The sequence below is a fragment of the Nicotiana attenuata genome, unplaced genomic scaffold, assembly GCF_001879085.1.
Source record: "Nicotiana attenuata strain UT unplaced genomic scaffold, NIATTr2, whole genome shotgun sequence".
NCBI lineage: Eukaryota > Viridiplantae > Streptophyta > Magnoliopsida > Solanales > Solanaceae > Nicotiana > Nicotiana attenuata.
The window spans coordinates 33,392-55,043 of record NW_017672660.1 but is presented as its reverse complement, the minus strand read 5'-3'; the positions used below and the strand labels follow the sequence as shown (position 1 = coordinate 55,043).

Below are 21,652 nucleotides of genomic sequence, written 5' to 3'. Positions count from 1 at the left end.
AGTTTCCAGGTGATGCACTCATCTTAATCTGTTCCTAAGGTGTTAGACTCTTCAAGGATAACCTGCTCTGATGCCAATTGATGTTTTATACTTCAATACCATACAAGAGGGGGGGGGGGGTGATTTGTGTGGTGTCCAATTTTTTGCTTAAGTTGTTTATGGAATGACCTGGTTCTTCTATGTATTCCAACTACTACTGTTGCGGAATAATAATTACAAAAATTAAAGAACACAAAGATTTTACGTGGAAAACACCTGCCTCAAAAGGTGAAAAAATCACGACCTACTTTCCAGTAGGATTTTTCCAAACTCTCCACTAAAATCACTGAGCCAAAAACTGCATTTACAAAAACTTTTTTGTAAACCTAGGATTAACTCTAATCCCGTTGTAGCACACATCCTCAACTGTTGCGACAACTTCAAGTTAACTCTAACTTGAATACTCTGAGTACCTAATACAATTGCTTCTAGATAAAGCTGAAAGGTACAATATGAAAACACCTACTACGATTGAACTAGAATAAAAGACAGACACTTGGAACTGGTTCTTCTATCTGGTTCAAGTAGCTTCAGGTTTGCACGCTTGGATTACACACAAATTGCTTGCAAAATTGCCTTGCTATTTTGCTCTCAATTCACGTTTAACTTCTGTTTATGTGCGCTACCTGTAAAAGAGAACAACACTGATATTTATGGAGTTAGTAAATAGAGATTGACTAGAATTCTGATGCTACTCTTCCTTGCTGGAAGAGTTCTAGTTGATCTCAACCTCTAACTCTATCCTTTTCTTAAGCCGTGTTCTCTTTGAGTAAGGAGTTTTTCTCCTTATCCAATATGCAATATTTTTGATCAAGATCAGGGGATATCACTTCTGATAAGTTAGGTTTATCTCCTTCACGTGCATCTCACATGCTTACCTGTGCTTCACTAGGATGGACCTGGTCCATGTCTGAGTGTAACGACCCGACCGATCGTTTTGAGCTTTTGCACTTTGATCGCCAGTTCTCGGGCATGACTTGCCCCGTGTTATGTATTATGACTAATGTAGATCGTTGTTTTGGTTTTCAGGAAAATTTGGAATGAATTTGAAAGAACAGTTTCAGCAGAAAGCTTGGAATTCGAAAGGTTTGACCAAGAGTTGACTTATTTGTATACGAGCTCGGATCGGAGTCTTTATGATTTGGTTAGCTTCGCTGGGTGATTTATGACTTAGGAGCGTGATCGGAATTGGTTTTGGAAGTCCGGTGTAGAATTAGGCTTGAATTGGCGAAGTTAGTATTTTGGCTATTTCCGGTTGATAGGTGAGATTTTGATCAGGGAGTCGAAATGGAATTCCGAGAGTTGTTGTAGCTTCGTTATGTGATTGTGATGTGTGTGCAAAATTTCAGGCCATTCGGACGTCGTTTGGTTGGGTTTTTGATCAAATGCGTGTTTCGGAAGTTTTTGGAAAACTTAGGCTTGAATTCGATGTGAATTGATGGTTTTGGTGTTGTTTGTGGTGTTTTGGTGATTGGAACAAGTTTGAATGGGGTTTTAGGAGGTGTTGGTGCTTTTGGTTGAGATCCCGGGGGCCTCGGGTGAGTTTCGGATGGTCAATCGGACCATTTTTGGAGTTTGGAAGTTGCAGAAATTGAAGGTTTAGTGTTGCAGAGATTTATCTCTTCGCCTTCGCGAGAGGAGACTTGCGTTCGCGAAGAAGGAATTTGTAAGGCAGGAATTTAAGCCTTCGCGTTCGCGCTTGAGGGCTCGCGTTCGCGAAAGGATGTGAGCTGATGCTTCGCGTTCGCAGGAGGTTGTTCGCGTTCGCGTATATGGATTTAGGTCCCGGAGCAGTTGTTCTTCGCGTTCGCGTATGTGGGACCGCGTTCGCGTAGGTATATAAGGCTAGTGCATCGCGTTCGCATAAGGTTGATTTTGGGAAACTAAAAAGTGTGCTTCGCGTTCGCGAGATTGAGGTCGCGAACGCGTTGAAGAGAGGTCAGAACTGGGCAGAATGTTTTAAGTCACTTCATCCGCGATTTTGGGTCATTTTTCCTCCATGGTTGATCATTTTGAGAGCTTCCTGGTGGAGATTAAAGAGGGATTCAAGGGGAATCGATTGGAGGTAAGATTTTTGAACTTAAAACTCGTTTTTATTGTGTAATCCACCTAGAAATTCATGGAACTTAAGCAAAAATGGAAGAAACTAGGGCTTGGGATTTTGAAATTTGATTTGGGGATTTGAAGGACCAATTGGGGTCGGATTTGAGAACTTTTGGTATGTATGAACTCGTGAGGAGATAAGGAACGTATTGATGTGAAAATTTCTGAGTTTCGAGAAGTGGGCCCGGGGCTCGGGTTTTGCTAATTTCGAGATTTTTGATATTTTTCGATTGTTTTCGCTTGGGCTTTGTTCCCTTAGCATATTGTGACGTATTCATTCTGGTTTTGGATAGATTTGACGCGCGTGGAGGCCGATTTGAGGGGCAAAGGCGTCGCGAGCTAGAGATTTTGCCGGTTCGAGGTGAGTAATGATTGTAAATGATATCCTGAGGGTTTGAAACCCCGGATTGCACACCGTAGTGCTATATTAAGGTGACTTGCACGCCGGATAGCGAGCGTGGGGTAGAGCACCATTGAGGGATTGTGACTTGGTCCGTCCCGATTGATGATTTTACCGCGTATTTGACTGAAACTTATTTGTTATTATCATGATTTGGGCTGATTGCCATATTTGGGCTTCGTGCCAATTATCTGAACCCTTCGGGGATTTTTATCATTGTTTCCTCACTGTTTTGACGCATTATTTGAACTCAGTCCTGTTGATATCCACTGTTTTACAAACTCAGCCAATTTTACTCAGATTTGAAACTTAAATGATATTTCTAAACGATATTTTGGACTGAGAACTATTGTTTTATAAATGCCCGAGGGGCTTGTGATGATTTTTGGACTGAGTGAGGCCGAGGTCCATATGTGAGGATATGCTGAGTGATATGAGGCCGAGGGCCTGAGATACATTTATATGCCACGAGGTGGCTTGAGTGACGTGAGGAGGCTTTCAGGCCTTGTGAGTGATGTGAGGAGGCTTTCAGGCCTTATGAGTGATGTGAGAAGGCTTTCAGGCCTTATGAGTGACGTGAGAAGGCTTTCAAGCCTTATGTTGATATAGCGCTTGGGCCGTAAGGGGCCCCTCCGGAGTCTGCACACCCACAGTGAGTGCGGGTACCCATTATGCTGAGTGATTGATACTGAGCCCGAGGGGCTGATATGAGTGTTTCTGAGAGTGAGCCCAAGGGGCTGATATGAGTGACTGTGAGGTAGCCCGAGGGGCTGGTACTGCTTTGAGATATTGCCCGAGGGGAGAGCTTTTATGTGCTCATCTTGCATACTTACTTGTCTTTACTTGTTATACTGTGGTATTTGTGCCCGAGGGGCGGATTTCTGTGCATATCGGCACTAATTGTTTTGAAATTATTTCGCAACTGTTGAAAAGACTATTTTCAAAGGAGGTTTTAAATTGAGCCAAGATATTTCTAAAGATTTCACGGCTTCACTGTTTTCTCAAAGGATTGTACCCTGCTTCTATACAGCATGATGGTTTGCCTTAGGTGATTTCTTACGGATCAATTGTTATTTACCCTTATTACTCACTGAGTTAGAGTACTCACTTTACTCCCTGCACCTCGTGTGCAGATGCAGGTATTTATTCACCCGGTAGCGGGTTTTGGCTGACCGGAGGCAGTGTTATCTGAGTTAACGAGGTGGCTGCCAGCGTTCACAGCACCGTGCTTCATCCGTTGTTTATCATTCCTATTTTGTTTATGTCAGGCCTTATAGTTGTATTCATACTCCAATTGATGCTCGTGACTTGTGACACCCCGGTTTGGGCTGTGTCGGGATGGTTCTACTATTATTATCTAAGTTTCCGCAAATTATTGTTATTAAATCATGCTTCATAATTGCTTAATGGTGATTAACTGCTTAAAAGAGATGTTCTGTATTGGTCTGGCTGGCCTTGTCTTTACGAGAGGCGCCATCACGACAGGGTTCGGGAATTGGGTCGTGACAGTCGGCCCCTTGTACATATTTTTGCCCATATATATATATAAAGAAATTTTCCCTATTGAATTCCTTCTCAATTACAAAGACGTTTTTTTTCCTTGTAAAACTTTAACACAATCTTATGCTTTGAATGGTGCGTTCGAGATTTTGGTCTTGGGTGGCTTCCTCGAAGTCACCACAGTCGAGTTTTAATAAGGTTCGAACTTGAGGCATAAGCCTTTTAGGGTTTGTGTCGAATAATGGTGAGTCCCCAAGCCATAATCAAGTCAGTTCTTATTTGGGCTTAGAATAGTCGAACCCTTAGGTTCGGATAATCGAACTCTTAGGTTCGGATGCAACGAGAACAAGATCTCGAATTCTAAGTATATTGGCCCTTAGGCTCTTTAGATTGGGCTAATATGGCCTCTAAAAGATGGCTATTATTCCCCTCTTTCGTCTTAGAAAACTTAGTAAAAGTTTCTTTATGCCTTAGCGTGTAATTTTACCCATTAGGGGTTTTTGAGGGTTCGATGTCGATTGAAACCCCTCTGTTTTTTGTGCCTTAGCACGTTTATGTTAAGATAATTTGATACCTCTTAAAGTTTTTTGAGGGATGATTTTATCGAAGCCCTTTTGATTGTTTGCCCGGGGTAGATTTTTTAACCGTTTTTTCAAAGAATTCGAAGGCCTATTTTTATTGCGGGATGCGGACGTCTCCGAGCCACATGAATTTGGCCGTAGCCTTTGGGTATGCCTCTTGGGCTTATTCCCTAATAATACTTCGAACTTGTTCGAAGTGTTAGTCCCCGAGAATGATGGCCTTGGCCTATAGATCGAGGAGTGCCTCTTTAAGGTCTTATGAATTCGAGTTTAGATAACTCGAATATGTCGATCGTCGATGATAGTCCCCGAGTGTTCGAGGCATATTTGCGCCTGGCTCTTGAGCCATTTCTCACAAAATCATAAGTATGGAGCTCGTATAGTAGAAAATTTTCTTTGAGACACAAGACGTTTGATATAGAAAGAATGTTGCTTTGAATAATTTATACGCGAGTACATGTTTTGCCATCGGGGCTCGACTAATCTATATGGACGCGGTTTATTCGACCGTTTGGCCCATTACAAAGTTTCCCTATCGAGACCCTTTGACATGAAGTACTTTCCTAAAAAACATAACATTCGAGGGTTGGAGATCTCGGAAGGTGCTCCCCAGTATTCGAGGTTGATTGTAAAGAAGCCTTGTATACTGTTGAATTTTCCTCAGGTAGCACATAATTGTTGCCTCGTTAAAAACCTCTCTAGAAAAACCCATTTGGGATAAAAACAAATCTAAGGGAAAAAGAGTGCAACGCGTGCTTTAAAATCTAAGGTCCTCGTGTTGAAGAGTTTCTCGACATCTTCGATCGAACACCTGCAATAAGTTAGTATCAAATACAAATGGAAAGGGGGAAAGTCATACCTTAGAAATAATACCGTTTGAGGAGTGATATATTCCAATTATTTGGCAACTGTTCACCCTCCATTGTGCCAAGTTTGTAAGATTCCTTTCCGATGACACCGAGGACCCGATATGGTCCTTCCAAATTTAGGCCTAGTTTCCCTTCGTTCGGGTCTCGAGTATTGAGGGTGACTTTCCTCAAGACTAAGTCTCCGACTCCAAAGTGGTGAAGGTTCTCCTATTGTAGTATCTTTCGATTAGTTGCTTTTGAGCAGCCATTCGAACGAGTTCGACTTCTCGTTTTTCATCCAATAATTCAAGGCTAGTATTCATAGCCTCGTGATTTGATTCTTCTATTTTGTATAAAAACCTGGCACTGGGTTCCCCAACTTTGACTAGAATCAAGGCTTCGGCGCCATATACTAAGGAGAACGAGGTTTCCCCCGTACTGGACTTTGATGTTGTTCGATATGCCCAAAGGGCTTCGGGTAGAATTTCTCTTCACTTCCCCTTAGCGTCGTTCAACCTTTTCTTTAGGTTTTGGATTATAGTCTTGTTCGTCGATTCGGCCTATCCGTTCCCACTAGGATGATACGGTGTTGATAATATCTGTTTTATTTTATGATCTTCGAGGAATTTCGTTAATTTGCTGCCGATAAATTGTTTTCTTTTGTCACACACTATTTTGGTAGGTATCCCAAATCGACACACGATGTGATCCCAGATGAAGTCTATAACCTCTTTCGCTCTCACTTTCTCGAACGCCTATGCTTCAACCTATTTAGAAAAATAGTCAGTCATAAATAAAATAAACTTTGCTTTACCTGGGGCCGATGGCATAGAGCCGACGATATCCATCCCCCATTTCATGAATGGCCACGGGGATAGAACCGAATGAAGTTGTTCTCCGGGCTGATGGATGATCGGTGCGAACCTTTGACATTTATCACATTTTCGAAGAAACTCCTTAGTGTCTTTTTCCATACTATCCCAGTAGTATCCTACTCTAACGATTTTGTGTTCGGCGCCGAAATGGTTCCCACAAGTGCCTTCATGGACCTCTCGTAAAACATAATCGGCGTCTCCTGGTCCTAAACATACTGCCAATGGTTAATCGAATGTCCTCTGTATAATATTCCATCTTCATCCAATGTGAATCGAGCAGCTTTGGTTCGTAGGGCCCTCGACTCTTTAAGGTTCGATGGGAGCTTTCCGTTCTTCAAGTATTCAATATATTTATTCCTCCAATCCCAGGTTAAGCTTGTAGAGTTTATCTCGGCATGACCTTCCTCGATCACGGATCTCGAGAGTTGAACGACATTCCCCGAGCTAATCTCAACTTCCTCGACCGATGACCCCAAATTTGCAAGTGCATCATCCTCACTGTTTTGTTCCCAAGGTACATGTTGTAAAGTCCATTCCTTGAAACGTGCAAAGTTACCTGTAGCTTGTCCAAATACCTTTGCATTCTATCCTCTCGAACTTCGAAGGTGTTGTTTACTTGGTTCACCACCAGTAAAAAGTCACACTTGGCTTCAGTGACTTCCGCTCCCAAGCTTTTAGCTAGCTCGAGACCTGCAATCATGGCCTCGTACTCGGCCTCATTGTTAGTCAACCTAGAAGTTTTGATAGACTGCCTAATAGTGCTACCCGTGGGCGGCTTCAAAATGATGCCTAGCCCGGACCCCTTCACATTCGAAGCACCGTCTGTGAAAAGGGTCCACACCCCCGATGATGTGCCTGATTTTAACAAAAGTTCTTTTTCAACTTCAGGTACGAGGGTTGGCGTGGAATCGGCCACGAAGTCCGCCAAAATTTGAGACTTGATGGCCGTTCGGGGTTGATACTCGATATCGTACCACTGAGTTCGACAACCTATTTGGCCAATCGGACCGATAGTTTGGGCTTGTGCAAAATATTATGAAGCGGCTAAGTGGTTAACACACATATGGGGTGACATTGAAAGTATGGTTTTAACTTTCTAGAGGCGCTTATCAGTGCAAGTGCCAATTTCTCTGAGTGTGGATATCTAGTTTCTGCTTCTACTAAGGTTCGAGTTACATAATAAACGGGAAATTGTGTACGTTTCTCTTCTCAAATTAGGACATCGCTTACCGCGATTTCCGATACTGCCAAGTATAAGTAAAGTTTCTCATCTGCCTTTGGAGTGTAAAGCAGTGGTGGGCTCGATAGATATCACTTTAGTTCCTCTAATTCATGTTGGCATTTCGGGGTCTAGGTGAAATCATTCTTCTTTTTAGTGGAGAGAAAAATTTGTGGCTTCGATCCGACGACCTCGAGATGAATCGGCCTAATGCAACAATCCGTCTAGTCAGTGCACTGTCCACGACGGTGATGTCCTCGATGGCCTTGATTTTATCGGGATTGATCTCAATCCCCCGATTCGACACCATGAAGCCCAAGAATTTGCCCGAACCGACCCCGAAAGCACATTTCTCGGGGTGATCTTCATGTTATATTTCCTCAAAATCTCGAATGTTTCTTGCAAATGAGCCAAATGGTCCTCTGTGCACAGGGACTTAACTAGCATGTCATCGATATAAACTTCCATTGAATTACCTATTTGTCCTTCAAACATTTTATTTACTAGGCGTTGGTAAGTAGCTCCTGTATTTTTTAGCCCAAAGGGCATCACATTATAACAATATGTTCCATATTTGTGATAAATGAAGTTTTTTCCTGGTCTTCCGGGTTCATTTGAATTTGATTGTACCCGGAATAGGCATTGGTAAAGGTAAGGATCCGTGGCCATCCATGGCGTCGATCACGCGATCGATGTTAGGTAGTGAAAAAGAATCTTTGGGGCATGCCTATTTAAATCTTTATAATGTACATACATTCTAAGTTTGTTCCCTTTCTTAGGGACAACAACTACATTAGCTAATCATTCGGGATATTTTACCTCCCGAATGGATCCTATTTTGAGAAGTTTAGTTACCTCGTCCTTTATGAATGCGTGCTTTACCTCGGACCAGGGTCTCCTCTTTTGCTTCATCGGTTTGAACCTAGGGTCAAGGCTTAGCCGATGCGTCAATATCTCTGGTGGGATCCCTGTTATGTCTAAATGGGACCAAGCAAAACAATCTATGTTATCAATAAGAAATTGAATAAGCTTTTTCCTGAGTTCGGGGGTTAATCCCGTTCCCAGGTATACCTTTCGTTCGGGCAGGTACTCGATCAATATAACATGTTCCATCTCTTCGACCGTTGATTTGTGGCTTCAAAATCTTCGGGAACAATAAAAGTTCGAGGGGTTAGAAAATCCTCTTCTTCTTCTTCTGTCTCCTACTTCCTCGATTCGGCCGAGACTAGTGGCTGTGATTGCTATTTGGCTTCTAGTTTACCTTTGATGCTCGACCTTTCCGAGGTTGATAGCATTGATATTGGCGTTACCTCATCGACCGCAAACATTTCCTTTACAGCATGCTGCTCCCCATATACTATTTTTACACTATCCGATGCCGGGAATTTCATGTGGAATGTCGACCTCACGGACGATCATATGAATGACATGATAGGGTTCCTCCTGTTCATTTTTCCTGTTGGCATCCCTTTCTCTGAAATGATTCTTGGCTTAATCACTGAGGAACTCTCGAAGGTGGCCCTCATTGAATAGACGGGCTACCTCCTCCCTTAATTGCCTGCAATCCTTGGTCTTGTGACCATGCGTGCCATGATACTTGCATATCAAATTTGGGTTTCTTTGGGAAGGATCAGTATGTATGGGTCTGGGCCACCAAATATCTTTGATCCTTCCGATTGCCGGTACAACGCCCGACGCGTTGATGCTAAAGTTATATTCCGATAAACGAGGCGCCTCTGTGGGATCGGTATGCTTATCAAAATCACTTTTGCTCATAAGTCCCCGAGAATTCTGTCTTCGATCATGCCAGACAGAGTTGCGTCCTGAACCATTGTTCCTTCGATATGCGGTATATGGTTGATATCATTCTCTTTTTGGCCCTGGCTCTCTGTCGACGTCCCTCTGGGTTTTAACTACCGACCTGTTTGGATGTACTGAACCGGAAGGGGCTCCTAATTGGCCATCCTTGACCCTGATCTTCGATTGATTGATTGTGCACATCTCCCAAGTTACAACTGGATACTCGATCAAATTTTGCTTCAACTGGCGTGATGCTATCGAACTCCGTTCGTTCAATCCTTGAGTGAAAGCTTGAACGGCCCAATCATCTGTGACCGGTGGCAACTCCATGAGTTCTATTTAGAATCGGGATACGAACTCCCTCAGTATTTCGTTATCCTTTTGTCTTATCTTGAAAATGTTTGATTTTCTTGTTGCGACCTTTATGGCCCCGGCATGTGCCTTTATGAAAGAATCTTCTAACATGGCAAATGAGTCAATGGAATTTGGTGGCAGGTTGTGATACCAAATCATTGCTCCTTTCGAAAGGGTTTCTCCGAACTTTTTCAACAGCATAGATTCGATCTCATCATCTTCTAAGTCATTTCCCTTTATTCTGCACGTGTACGAAGTGATGTGTTCATTAGGATCAGTGGTTCCGTGTCCGGCATACAGAACTTCTTAGGAATGGGCTTCGGAGCCGCACTTTGAGGAAAAGGCTTCTACACGAACTTTTTCGAATCCAAACCCTTTAGGATCGGGGGTGCCTCGGTATCTGATCGACTCGAGAGTTGTATGTTTCCACTTTTTTATCATTAGCTTCGACTTTCTTCTCTCCTGACTCAATTCTTTAAGTGAGCTCCTCGAGCATTTTCATTATTGCAGGATCAGTCCCTGATTCGTTACCATTCGACCTTTCTGGCACTCGGTACGGAGAGTGATTTCTGGCTCTACCCCACTTGGAGTCCTGTGTTGATTTTGAAACTGAGCAATAGCGGCCTGCTAAGCCTGTAGCATCTCGATTATCACCTGGAGACTAACTCCTCCGTATCCTCTGCCTTGTGTACTTTGACCACCAGATAGGCCTTCCCTGCGTACACTCACTTCAGAGTCCGCGCCTAGGTCCGTATTTAGAGCAACGTGCGAACTGACATTGACTAGATCGGCAACCGGTGCTCCCCCGAGATTTACGGTGGCACCCCGAATCCTGGAGCAATTACATTATCGATTTCTCCGTGAAATCCGAGACCATCATCACCATGTATGGGTGCGTGTTGTGATTTTGACATGTTTTAACCTGAGAGCAAAAATACTTGACAAGAACAAGCATGAAATAATGTGTGTTATCAGAATCAGCACTGAACAATCACTATTATCCTTAGCCCCACGGTGGACGCCAAACTGTTTACACTAAAATTCGAGTAACAGTTAAACTTATATTGTGGTTTTAAGGATTTGTGATTCAATCCAATAGCAATAGATAAACAATGAATTAAATAGATAAATTTAAGAATAAAATAAATCAAACTAATATGCTAGCCAAATTTCGACCTCGACTTGGGATAGCCTCGAGGTGGGATGGCAAAATAAAGCAACTCTGACGAACAGTAAGCGAAATAGCAAGAAAGTAATGAATGTATATATTCTTACCAGTGAATAATGAGAATTACAAATGAAAGGGATCCCTCTTTATATAATAGGGAAGTCCTAAATAAGGTACACTTCTAATTATAGTAGGAAATCATATTAACATCTAACTAACTGTTGCAGATCGATCCGTTCCGAGATACACGCCACAATTCTCGATCAACTGCGGATATCTCGCTTTTTCCGTTATCGAGCTACGCCGGTGTCACTCAAAGTCAGCCTCTCTCCGGCTCGCAATAAAGGTCGACCTCGGCATCCTGGCTCTTCAACGTGACATTCCTATCTCGACCAAAGAATGAAATCGGGTAGCTCCGATTTCCACCGTATACATATAACACAAAAGATTGTGGTAAGATATACTGTATGATTAGTCCACCCTTAATCAGGGGCGGCTCAGGAAATTGGTGGCCTAAAGCTAAGTTTTTTATTTGGGGCCTTTCAGAAAAAAACAATTCATGTGTATTTTTGTTTGAAGTCTTTTTTTTTTAGCTTTTTGAGATATAAGGTTATTAGTAAAAAAAAATTTATAAATAATTTAATCTCTCCTAAGATATTCTTTATCTTAGCCGTAATAGAACTAGATTCAAGAAGTTGATAACTTGATATTGAAATAATTTTTTGATGCTTTAATATACTTGTCGAAACACTTAAAACCTGCAAAAAAGGAAAAGAAAAGAATGTGCAATATAGTTTTATACTTTTATTCAATAGGTACACTTCCACTCTTATTTTTTATAGAAAAATAAAACTCTTTTCTTTTTACGAAACAAAACTATAACATCGAAAACGTAAGCTATTTTTTCGCAGAAATCAAGAAAGAGAATATAAGAATGTAGTACATATTTTTTGACGAGAAAGATAAAAAATAAGAATGGACTATTGAAGATATCAAAAATGGACTCTAAAAGTTTATTACACAATTTTAGTGAGAAATGTAAAAAGAAGAAGAATAATATAGGAACCCCGCTAATGATATCAATCGAAAAATTTAAATAATAAAAAAATTTATATTCACGGTAAGGGTTTAGGGGGAGTGATTTTTTTTTCCTCCAAATTATGTTCAAACGGTTACATCAATACTAAACTAAAAGTTATCTTTCTTTTTATAAAATATTCACTTTTTTACTTTGAAATACTCTATATAGTTAGGCCCTACCTCTAAAGATTGTGTTAGATGGATATGATTCAACTTACCTTAATTAGACGTATCGGGTTCAAGCTCTTTAAATGAAAAAAAGACTGTTAAAATGTGTTCTTCCTTTTACTAGTGCGTACGCGGTACAAATCCAGATTAATCGGGGTATCAACACAAATACCAAACACTAATAGAAAAGAAAAAGAAAAATTTGGAGGCCCCGAATTTTTGGGGCATAAAACACTTGCTTTAGTTGCTTGACCCTTTGGTCGCCCATGCCCTTAATAAGAGGATTCAGGAGCGATATATGGATATGAAAAACATCCTAATACAAAATGCTTTCTCCTTAAATGAGTCTTACATAGCACAAATTCAAATTAATCGGGACCCTAATATGGATACGAGCCACCTAAAAATTAATAAAAAGTAAAATTTGAAAGGTATCAAATTATAAAAAATAAAAGGTTCAGAAAAAAAACATGCTAGTTACGAAAACAAAAAACAAAAAATGCTAGTGAATCGTGGCCGTCTAATAGTTGAAATATTTTACGTGTCAATGGCTTGATGAGTGCTAGATTTCAGTTGTTGTCTCAGCCGGCCGAGTGGCAAAGAACTTTCGGAATGTAGCTGGAGGGCAATATGGTCATTTTGCAAAGTTGTGTGAATGTCTGGTTCTTTTGTTTTGCATGTACTACCCCACAGCACCGTTCTGTTACGCATTTCAGCTTTGAACGGACATACGATAGTAGGGCGTGTGGTAGTCACGCTCTTGTAACTGCATTAGTTCGGTCTTTTACTATACCAGATTACATTTCTTTTCCGTAGAAAAAATTACTTTTGAATTTTATATTCTTACTTAGCAAGATTAAGGAATTCAATAAGATCTAATTAACTCTCAAACAAACTGTAATAACAAGTTTTGTAATTTTCTTATGTCATTTTTCATCAAACAAGCAGAGTGAGCATATAATTGTAAATGAATATGTTGAGGCCAATTCAAAATCTTGATTATGATGTAAATCAAGTAATAATATAATTTTGAGAAATTTTTATAAAGCACTATCTTTTAGTGATAATTAGTTATCTATAGATATCATTTGCTATTTTACGGATTGTAGGTACGTTTTCTGTTGTTATAAGATGTATTTGATGTATTTAAGCTATTGTATTCATGAATACAGTAGCATTTCTAGGCGTGAAACAGGGGATTACAGCTAGAACAGATTTTTCTATTCGAGTGTATTCGACTGTATTCATGGCGTGAAACATGGGATTACAGCTGCACAGATTATTGTATTCGACTGTATTCACGCCAAGAAACAGGGGATTACATTGATTTTAAACGAAAAGTGAATCAATTAACATAATCGACTCCTAATATAACTCAACAAACTCAATTACAACACACAAATTTTGTATTTCCAGTTATAAAAAAGATTCTCAACCGAAAAATACCCCAAAAACATAGCAATCTTCAGAGAAATTATATAATACATCTGAATACATAAATTATATTAATTACAAAAAACATATGAATACATTCATGGCATATAGCGAGACAGTGAATACAATGAAATACATAGAATACAGCGGGATATATTTAAACACAATAAAAAAAAAGACAGTGAATGCAATGAAATACATGGAATATAGCGAGATATATTGAATTACAACGAAAAAATAGACAATGAATACAATGAAATACATAAAAATACAACGTGATACATTGAAAATACATTGAAATATATTAACAGAAAGCCAAGTTGCTCAGCCCCAAATTGAATTTCTGGACATGCTCGATAACCTTCCTAGTTTTATCATCAACAAATTGAATCCTCGTATATTGCGGCAACTTTCTTTGAAGATCAAGTTCAACCTTAACCCTAGCTGTGCTAGGTCTAGACCTTTCTTGCGTGGCCTTATCAATAGCAATGGGCTTACCTGCTGCTGAGGCAATAGACAGCAGTGATTTCTTCGCGAACAACATAGACGGCAGATTCGGAAACGAGATCCAAACAAAGGCTCTTGAGATTCAACCTTAACCCTTCTGATGTTAATTTGATGGAGAGGTCTGCGCATCCATGACAGCCTATACTACACCATGTCGCCTTAGAGAGAGAGGAGAGATGAGAGAGCGTGGGTCTTTTGACTAATGGTAGGTGATGTGGGTGAGAGGAATTTTGAGATTGAGCATCGTGTTTTCAGGGAATGGGGGAAGAGAATGGCATGTATCAAAGTAGAGAGAGAAAGAAAATAGTGTAACTGAATAGCATATTTAGTAGCTTAGGGGTAGGAGGTAACCAAAAATTAGATATTTTGCTATAAGCATTAAAAGGTATCTATAGAATATAATTTTTTAAAATGGTATTTATTTAAAATAAATAAGGTGTTAACCTTTGCTATAGGAGGTAAAAATTTCTATGATTTTCTATCTTCACATTTTAGCTCTTACGACTTTTATTTCATTTTAAGATTATAAAAGTATCCGGTTTTATTCAATAGTCAATACTAAACCAAGAGGAAATAACAGAAGCACACAACAAGAGCTAATCCTATTTTAAGTACACCTTATATGTACTATACATGAATTCTTTCTGTACTTCATGTCTTTTCACGGTTATCCACCCCTCAGAAAAAATTCAAAAAGAAAAAAGGAGGAAAAGAGAAAAAAGAAAAGAAATTTTGAGTGAAGAATTTCCCATTTGAGATTATAGTGGGTATGTTATTGTTGTTGTTGTTGTTTCTGAATCTCCCATTCGTTCTTTTCACTATTGCTGTTTGACCAAAAAAGGATTAAACCTTTTGGTTAAATCAATTAATAATAAGAAGAGGAGTGAATCTTAGTTAAGGATAATAAATCTAAGACCAAATGACAGGTAGAATAGACAAAATGAAAGGCGTTAGTTAATGTGTTTGAGTCGGTTAAATGCTCATAAATACAACAACATAAATGCGCAATCAATTTAAATAGATACGATCGACGTAATCATAGAAAGTTGCTACCCAATTATTGAGATCTTTCGAAGAGCTTCTTTCCTTGATAACAATGTGGAAAGAAGAGAGATACGAGATGTTTGAGGAATCTTTTGGCCTTGTCAATGTAGAACAACAATGTATCTTTTTGTAATGCAATCAATGAATAAGGCTTTTCTAGTATATTTTCTCAGATAAATCTTTTACAAGGTGTTCCTCTGTCTTTTTTCGATCCCCCTTTTCTTTACTAACTCTTCTTCTTTATAAGGGATAATCTCCCAAGAAACCCTAAAAAGTACAACATAAAGAATATTCGAAAAGCATATTCTTACTGTCTCCTCCTAAGTTTCACTACCGTTAACACCTCATTTCGACCGACCGTTCTTGGTCGTCGTCCTTTATCACGACGACCATCAGACGTTGCGTCATGATAATATCGTCCCTTGTCCTACTCGATTACTGTCGTGGTTGCTAAATTTGGACCCATACAATGGCGCCAAGGAAAAAGGAAGAGATATACATAAGCAATATTTTCGGGTAAGATAGAAATGGAATAGAAAATTAAAAAAATTTATTTTACAAAATATTGTCAGAAATTGAATCATTTTTTTTTTTATATTTTACATTTTTCTGGGCAGTTAATTAAAATTAGCAAATTTACATTTATCTAAAAAAATGATACGAAGATTCTAGGAGCCAAAATAATTAAAATGAAAATATACGATTAGTAAAACCTTTTAAGAAAAACATTAGTATGAAATAAGACGAAATAGGCATATTAATGTTAGAAGAATTGCGCATATAAAATTGTGGATTAGAAAAACTAATTTGTCAGTATTTTTTATAGAGCGGCCAATGCTGTAATAAGAAACATTTTCTTTGAACAAGATGGAAATTGTTTAAATTTATGGATAAGAGAATTGGAAAAAAATGATTTAAATTCTCCTATCTAATAAGGGAGAGTTAGCAGACACCTGGACGACATGCCTGCCTCACACTTCAGGGGTAGTATTGTCTTTCCATCTAATTTTTATTAGCTTCGCTTGGATTATATCGCCCACTTTAGAAAACCTGGCAACCACCGCTTCTTTGGCTTCTGTCTTCTTGCTCTTCTTGTTCTTATCAGTTACCTTCGCTTGGATTATATCGATCACTTCAGAAAACCTGGCAATCACCGCTTCTTTGGCTTCTGTCTTCTTACTCTCTTGTTCTTATCGGTACCAGGCAGACAGCTCTTTGAAAAAATTGGCAGATGCAGGTTCTCTATATCAAAAACCAATCTAGCAATAGTTTAAGAGCTCCAACGTCTGGAAATTGCAGTTTCCCAGTTCCACCTTTTCGCTCCTCCCAGTTGCTGATCTTATCGCCAATTTTTCTCTTTGGGTCATTATTTTTTGTGAGTTTTCTTCTTCTTATCTTCTGTTTCTCTATTTAATCTTTCATGGAATGCGAAGGCTTTGCTGCACAGAAGTTTAAAGTGTCTATAACCTTTGTTCTTCAGGTGTTCGAGGTAATTCCTGAATGAATTAGGTCTTTTTCAAGATTTCTCTTATTGTTTTAGGTTTAACTACACCTAACAAGAGCTCTCTTTTCTAACATTGCCCTGCCGTATTCCAGCTAATTAACCAATTATAAACTGAGCTTTACGCAATTCAATAAAAACAGACTATCATATGTGGTTTGTTAATTGACAAAAACTGATATTGCCTTTGATTTTCAGTAGCTATTTTCAAAAAAGTAACATTTGCCATTAACACAATTGAGCCTGTAACATTACAGAAATGTACTTATTGATCATTGGTTTATCCTTTAAAGAATTCCGTGATTAACTATTAGCTGCTCAAAACTCAAAAGAATTACCAAATCTAAAGTTTATAGATATCTCAGGGAAAGGAGGCTTTTCTTTTCTCTTCTTTAAAAGAGCAAGACTTTCGACATGTCTACTTGGAATCTTTTTAAAGAAGCTTGAAGGAATTTGAGTCATTTCTCATTAGCTATATACGTGCCCTTTGGTGCTCTCCCCAGATATACATGTAGATTTTTGGCTACTCTCACATGTATGCTAAAGAAATTATATTATTTTTGGATGACAAACAACTAAATGAATGTTGATGTGTTAAAGAAGAAGAAAGAAAGAAAAGAATAAATTGGGACAATTTTTTATGCTAGGTGTGCTAATTTGTTGTGAGCTTTCTTGTCATCTTCTGTTTCTCTGTTGTATCTTTTATGCCATGTTAAGCCTTTGTGCACAGGAAGTTTAATATGTCATGTGCTTCAGAAAATTCTTGATTGAATCAGTCTTATCATTGGCGGTAATTTTGATTTTGGATAAGCGGTAGGCAGTGACACATTTTTAGGCTTGAATATTTCATGAAAAATTTGGGCTGAAAATATTTTACAGATAAAAAGAAGTTGAACTTGTATAGCTGATGGATTCCAAAGAAGCAAACAGGTGCTCTTACGCGGAAAAAAGAAAGGCTACAATGCAACTCAAACGGCGTGATACGCAAAGCCAAATATCTGCTCATAGAAGGGAAGTGATGTTGCTATCGCGACGTATGAGAAGACAAGATTCTACTAAGCACAGCCTTCTTCAACACTCGATTTTCGCTGTCCCAGAGCAGTCAACATCATCTTGGGACAAAGCAGGATTTCTGAAACAAATTGGTCTTACCATACGAGAACCTCCTTCACTTCCTGAAAAAGGTTATATTGTTGTACTCATATTTACACACCATATATTATTAACGCAATAGTGCTTATGTATTTCGCTTGGAAACTAAGTATGATACTTTATTTATCTTATATGTGCCTATAAACTAAAATACTCAAATACTATGTGGTCTATTGCAGTCTATTTTGCACCTACAGAGGCTTCACTATATGCTTTTAAGCGTCTTTGCTATTCTGTTTACCAGTTGTCAGCCATCAAGCTTGCATGGCTACATCACAGGATAATTTAGAAAAAGGCAAAGGTATATTGGATCCCCCTATCATTTGTGAAACAGGTAACCATACGAGAACCTTTTTCGCTGCCTTTTTGGTTATATATTATTGTACTCATATTTATACGGAGAATATTATTAATATAACGATGCTTATTTTCCTTAGAGATTGAATATCACAGCTTATTTATCTTATATGTATCTATAAACTAAAAAACATAATACTACGTGCTCTTTTACACAGTATTTTGCATCTATTGAGGGTTCGTTGTACGCTTTTAAACATTTTGGCTATTTTGTTTACCAGCTGCTAGCTATCAAGCATGTATGACTACGTCATCTCCTAATTTAGACAAAGGAAAGGGTACATTGGACCCCCCTATCATTCGTGAAACAGGTAAACCTACATTCAGATTATACTCTTTTCAAAATGACATATTGTTTATACATTACTGTAAATTCTCCTATTTGTACAATAGGGTCCACATCGGGTACATCTAACCTGCGTCATGTTACCTTGAACACCGTACCAATCAAAGGTTTGCACAAACTTAATGTTACAATAATGTCCACCATACGTATGCTTTGGTGCTCCTTTTTTCCTAATGATACTTCTTATATATTCAGCTCATAGGCGGGCCAAAAAGGTGTGCCTGGTCACTAAAGAGCAACGAAGTGAGTATGTTGCTCTAAAAAGGTCCCAAATTGTCAATTTTGTCATGCAAAGAAGTTTGAATATGAACCTCCAGGATTTTGCTGTAACAATGGTTCAATAAGGTTGACATCTCATAAAATGCCAACTGAATTATCGGAGTTATACTTTGGAAATACTGAAGAATCTGAAAATTTCCGAACTTATATTAGAACGTACAATAACATGTTTGCATTTACTTCACTTGGTGTCAAGTATGATAAAGAGCTAGCGAGAAGAAATTGTGGTATCTACACATTTAGAGTCCAAGGACAAATGTATCATTTTATAGATGATTTAGTTCCTTCCAATGAAAAACCTAGGAATTTACAGCTGTACTTCTACGATAATGATAATGAACTAGCCAATAGGATGGCTTGTTCGACAAGAATTAATGAATCAATAGTGAAAAAGTTGATGGACATACTGAAGGTAAATCCATATACTATTTTCCTAAGATCTCTCTTAAATGTTCCTCAATTATCTGATTTCTATATTGCTCTTAAATGTCACTCAACCTTAGATCAACGAACATATAACTTACCCAGTGCATCAGAGATCGCGGCATTATGGCTTGAAGAAAATCCTAGAGACACATCTGCACCACATATTCGAATTTATACTCACAGTAATAGATCTCGGTTAGTACATTATTATTATGGATGTTATGATCCGTTGCAGTATCCATTATTATTTTCCTTCGGTGAAAATGGATGGCATTGTGGAATCAAAAAAATTGTTCAGACAAAAAATGTGACGAAACGTAGAGCTTACTGTGAACATGAACAATTGCCCAGTATATCAAATATGTGTTCAATTGATGGATTTCTTGATATGGAAGATGAATCACTACAAAAAGGAAAACGAAAAAGAGATACAGTATCTTGTCGAGAGTATTATTGTTACAAATTTCAACTAAGAGATAATGAAACAAATGAAGTGCTACATTGTGGGAGAATATTCCAACAATTTATAGTAGATGCATATATAAAGCTTGAAACGCAAAGATTAGACTTCTTCTCATTTAATCCAGATTTATTTAGAATTGAAGTCTTGCAAGGACTCCTTGATATTTTAAGATATGGTGAAAGGGATGCCTCTAAAATTGGAAAGAAAACATTCCTCCCTGTTACATTTATAGGGGGACCAAGGGACATGCGCCGGCGATACATGGATGCTATCGCATTGGTACAATATTTTGGAAAACCTGATTTCTTTATAACAATGACATGTAATCCTGCTTGGCCAGAAATAAAAGAACATTTATCACTGGTTGATGAAGTACAGAACAGGCCTGATTTAGTTAGTCGAGTTTTCAGAGCAAAGGTAGAAGAATTAAAGACGGATATATTAAAAAGACAAATCTTTGAAAGAGTTGCAGCATTCATGTATACTATAGAATTTCAAAAACGTGGTCTTCCACATGCTCATTTATTATACTTGCTGATGAGCACAAATTATTGACTCCTGAATCCTATGATAAATTTGTTTGTGCAGAATTGCCTGATTCTAAAAAAGATCGCGATCTATATTCACTTGTTATTAAACATATGGTGCATGGTCCTTGTGGAAAGTTAAATCCTACAAATATTTGCATGAAAAATAATAACTGCAAATTCAAGTATCCAAAAGATTTTGCTGAACAAACATCAAAAGGGAAGAATTCATATCCAATATACAAAAGGAGAAGAACCGGAGAAGCTGTAAAAGTAAGAGGTGAGTTTCTGGATAATTCTTGGGTTGTTCCATATAATCCATTTTTGCTATGCAAGTATAATTGTCATATGAATGTTGAAGTTTGTTCTGATATCAAAGTAGTGAAATATATTTGCAAGGGACACGATAAAATTGCATTACATATACATGATAATGATACAGATACAGACATAGATGAAATAAAAGAATATCAATCTGCTAGATGGGTTTCTCCTCCAGAAGCTGCATGGCGATTATTTGGTTTTCCCATAAGTGAAATGACTCCAAGTGTTTTTCACCTTCAATTACATTTGGAAGGACAACAATTTGTCTCTTTTAAAAGTATTGAAAATGTTGATAGAATACTGAGTAATCCAATGATTCGAAAAACAATGTTAACTGAATTTTTTGTTATGAACAGAACAGATAAAAATGCTATGCAACTGTTATTATTATATAAAGAATTTCCTGAGTACTTTGTATGGTCACCTAAGGAAAAAATGTGGACACGTCGAAAACAACGTACTGTAATTGGACGTGTTGTAACATGTCATCCAACAGAAGGAGAAAGATATTATCTTAGATTATTATTGATGAACGTTAGAGGACCAAACTCATATCAGGACTTATGTAAAGTTGACGGCAAATGTTGTAGTACATTTAGAGAGGCCGCAGAAAAAAGAGGATTGTTACAATGTGATAACAACTTGGTTGAATATATGTCTGAAGCTACAAATTATCAAATGCCATATAGTTTAAGGCGTTTGTTTGCAACATTATTAGTGTACTGTAATCCTGCTAATCCAACGGAACTTTAGAAACAATTTGAAGATTCAATGTCCGAAGATTTTAAGATTCTACCTAACATGAATGCTAAAGATATTCGTTTTATGGCTTTAAATCATATCAATGATATTTTGCATTTGATGGGACATGATATTAATGAATATAATCTAATTCCTGAGAAAATTAAACCTTCAGCTGCTGTAAGAGAAACCAATGACTATCATTTTGAAAGAAACATCATTGTTAGAGAAGAAGATTTGCTTCTAGAGAGAAAATTAAATATCGAACAACGAAAAGCGTATGACACGATTCTTAATAGAATATTTTCTAACAAATCAGGAGCATTTTTCCATGTATGGACCTGGAGGAAACTGAAAAAACTTTTCTATACCGTGTCTTTATTACGTCTCGTCTGTACGATCTAAAAGGTTTTGTC

At 38.2% G+C, this 21,652-nt stretch overlaps 3 protein-coding genes across 3 annotated transcripts in view; all 3 read left to right on the top strand.

Moving 5' to 3' along the window:
* The first annotated feature begins 17,959 nt into the window (after positions 1–17,959).
* Positions 17,960–19,000, top strand: LOC109214008. Its single transcript, XM_019377859.1, has 4 exons — positions 17,960–18,107; positions 18,352–18,441; positions 18,524–18,583; positions 18,672–19,000. Exons 1-4 carry the CDS (start codon positions 18,038–18,040, stop codon positions 18,818–18,820), a joined length of 369 nt encoding a protein of 122 aa, XP_019233404.1. The 5' UTR covers positions 17,960–18,037; the 3' UTR covers positions 18,821–19,000.
* LOC109214007 lies at positions 18,838–21,248 on the top strand. The gene is made up of 2 exons (XM_019377858.1): positions 18,838–20,149; positions 20,233–21,248. The coding sequence occupies exons 1-2, from the start codon at positions 18,838–18,840 to the stop codon at positions 21,246–21,248; spliced, it is 2,328 nt and encodes a 775-aa protein (XP_019233403.1).
* Positions 21,249–21,296: 48 nt separating this feature from the next.
* LOC109214006 overlaps positions 21,297–21,652 on the top strand; it is an 893-nt gene continuing 537 nt past the window's right edge. Inside the window, exon 1 of the mRNA XM_019377857.1 lies at positions 21,297–21,569. Within this exon, the coding sequence (XP_019233402.1) occupies positions 21,297–21,569 (273 nt within the window). The remainder of the gene's footprint in view (positions 21,570–21,652) is intronic.

What these genes read in the sequence shown, in the direction of transcription:
- LOC109214008 (XM_019377859.1), top strand. Translation starts at nt 18,038, where the DNA reads ATGGCTACATCACAGGATAATTTAGAAAAAGGCAAAGGTATATTGGAT. An exon ending in CCCTATCATTTGTGAAACAG is followed by an intron (nt 18,108 to 18,351) that starts GTAACCATACGA and finishes TTTGTTTACCAG; the next exon opens with CTGCTAGCTATCAAGCATGT. An exon ending in CCCTATCATTCGTGAAACAG is followed by an intron (nt 18,442 to 18,523) that starts GTAAACCTACAT and finishes TTTGTACAATAG; the next exon opens with GGTCCACATCGGGTACATCT.
- LOC109214007 (XM_019377858.1), top strand. Translation starts at nt 18,838, where the DNA reads ATGCCAACTGAATTATCGGAGTTATACTTTGGAAATACTGAAGAATCT. An exon ending in TATAGAATTTCAAAAACGTG is followed by an intron (nt 20,150 to 20,232) that starts GTCTTCCACATG and finishes TTGTTTGTGCAG; the next exon opens with AATTGCCTGATTCTAAAAAA.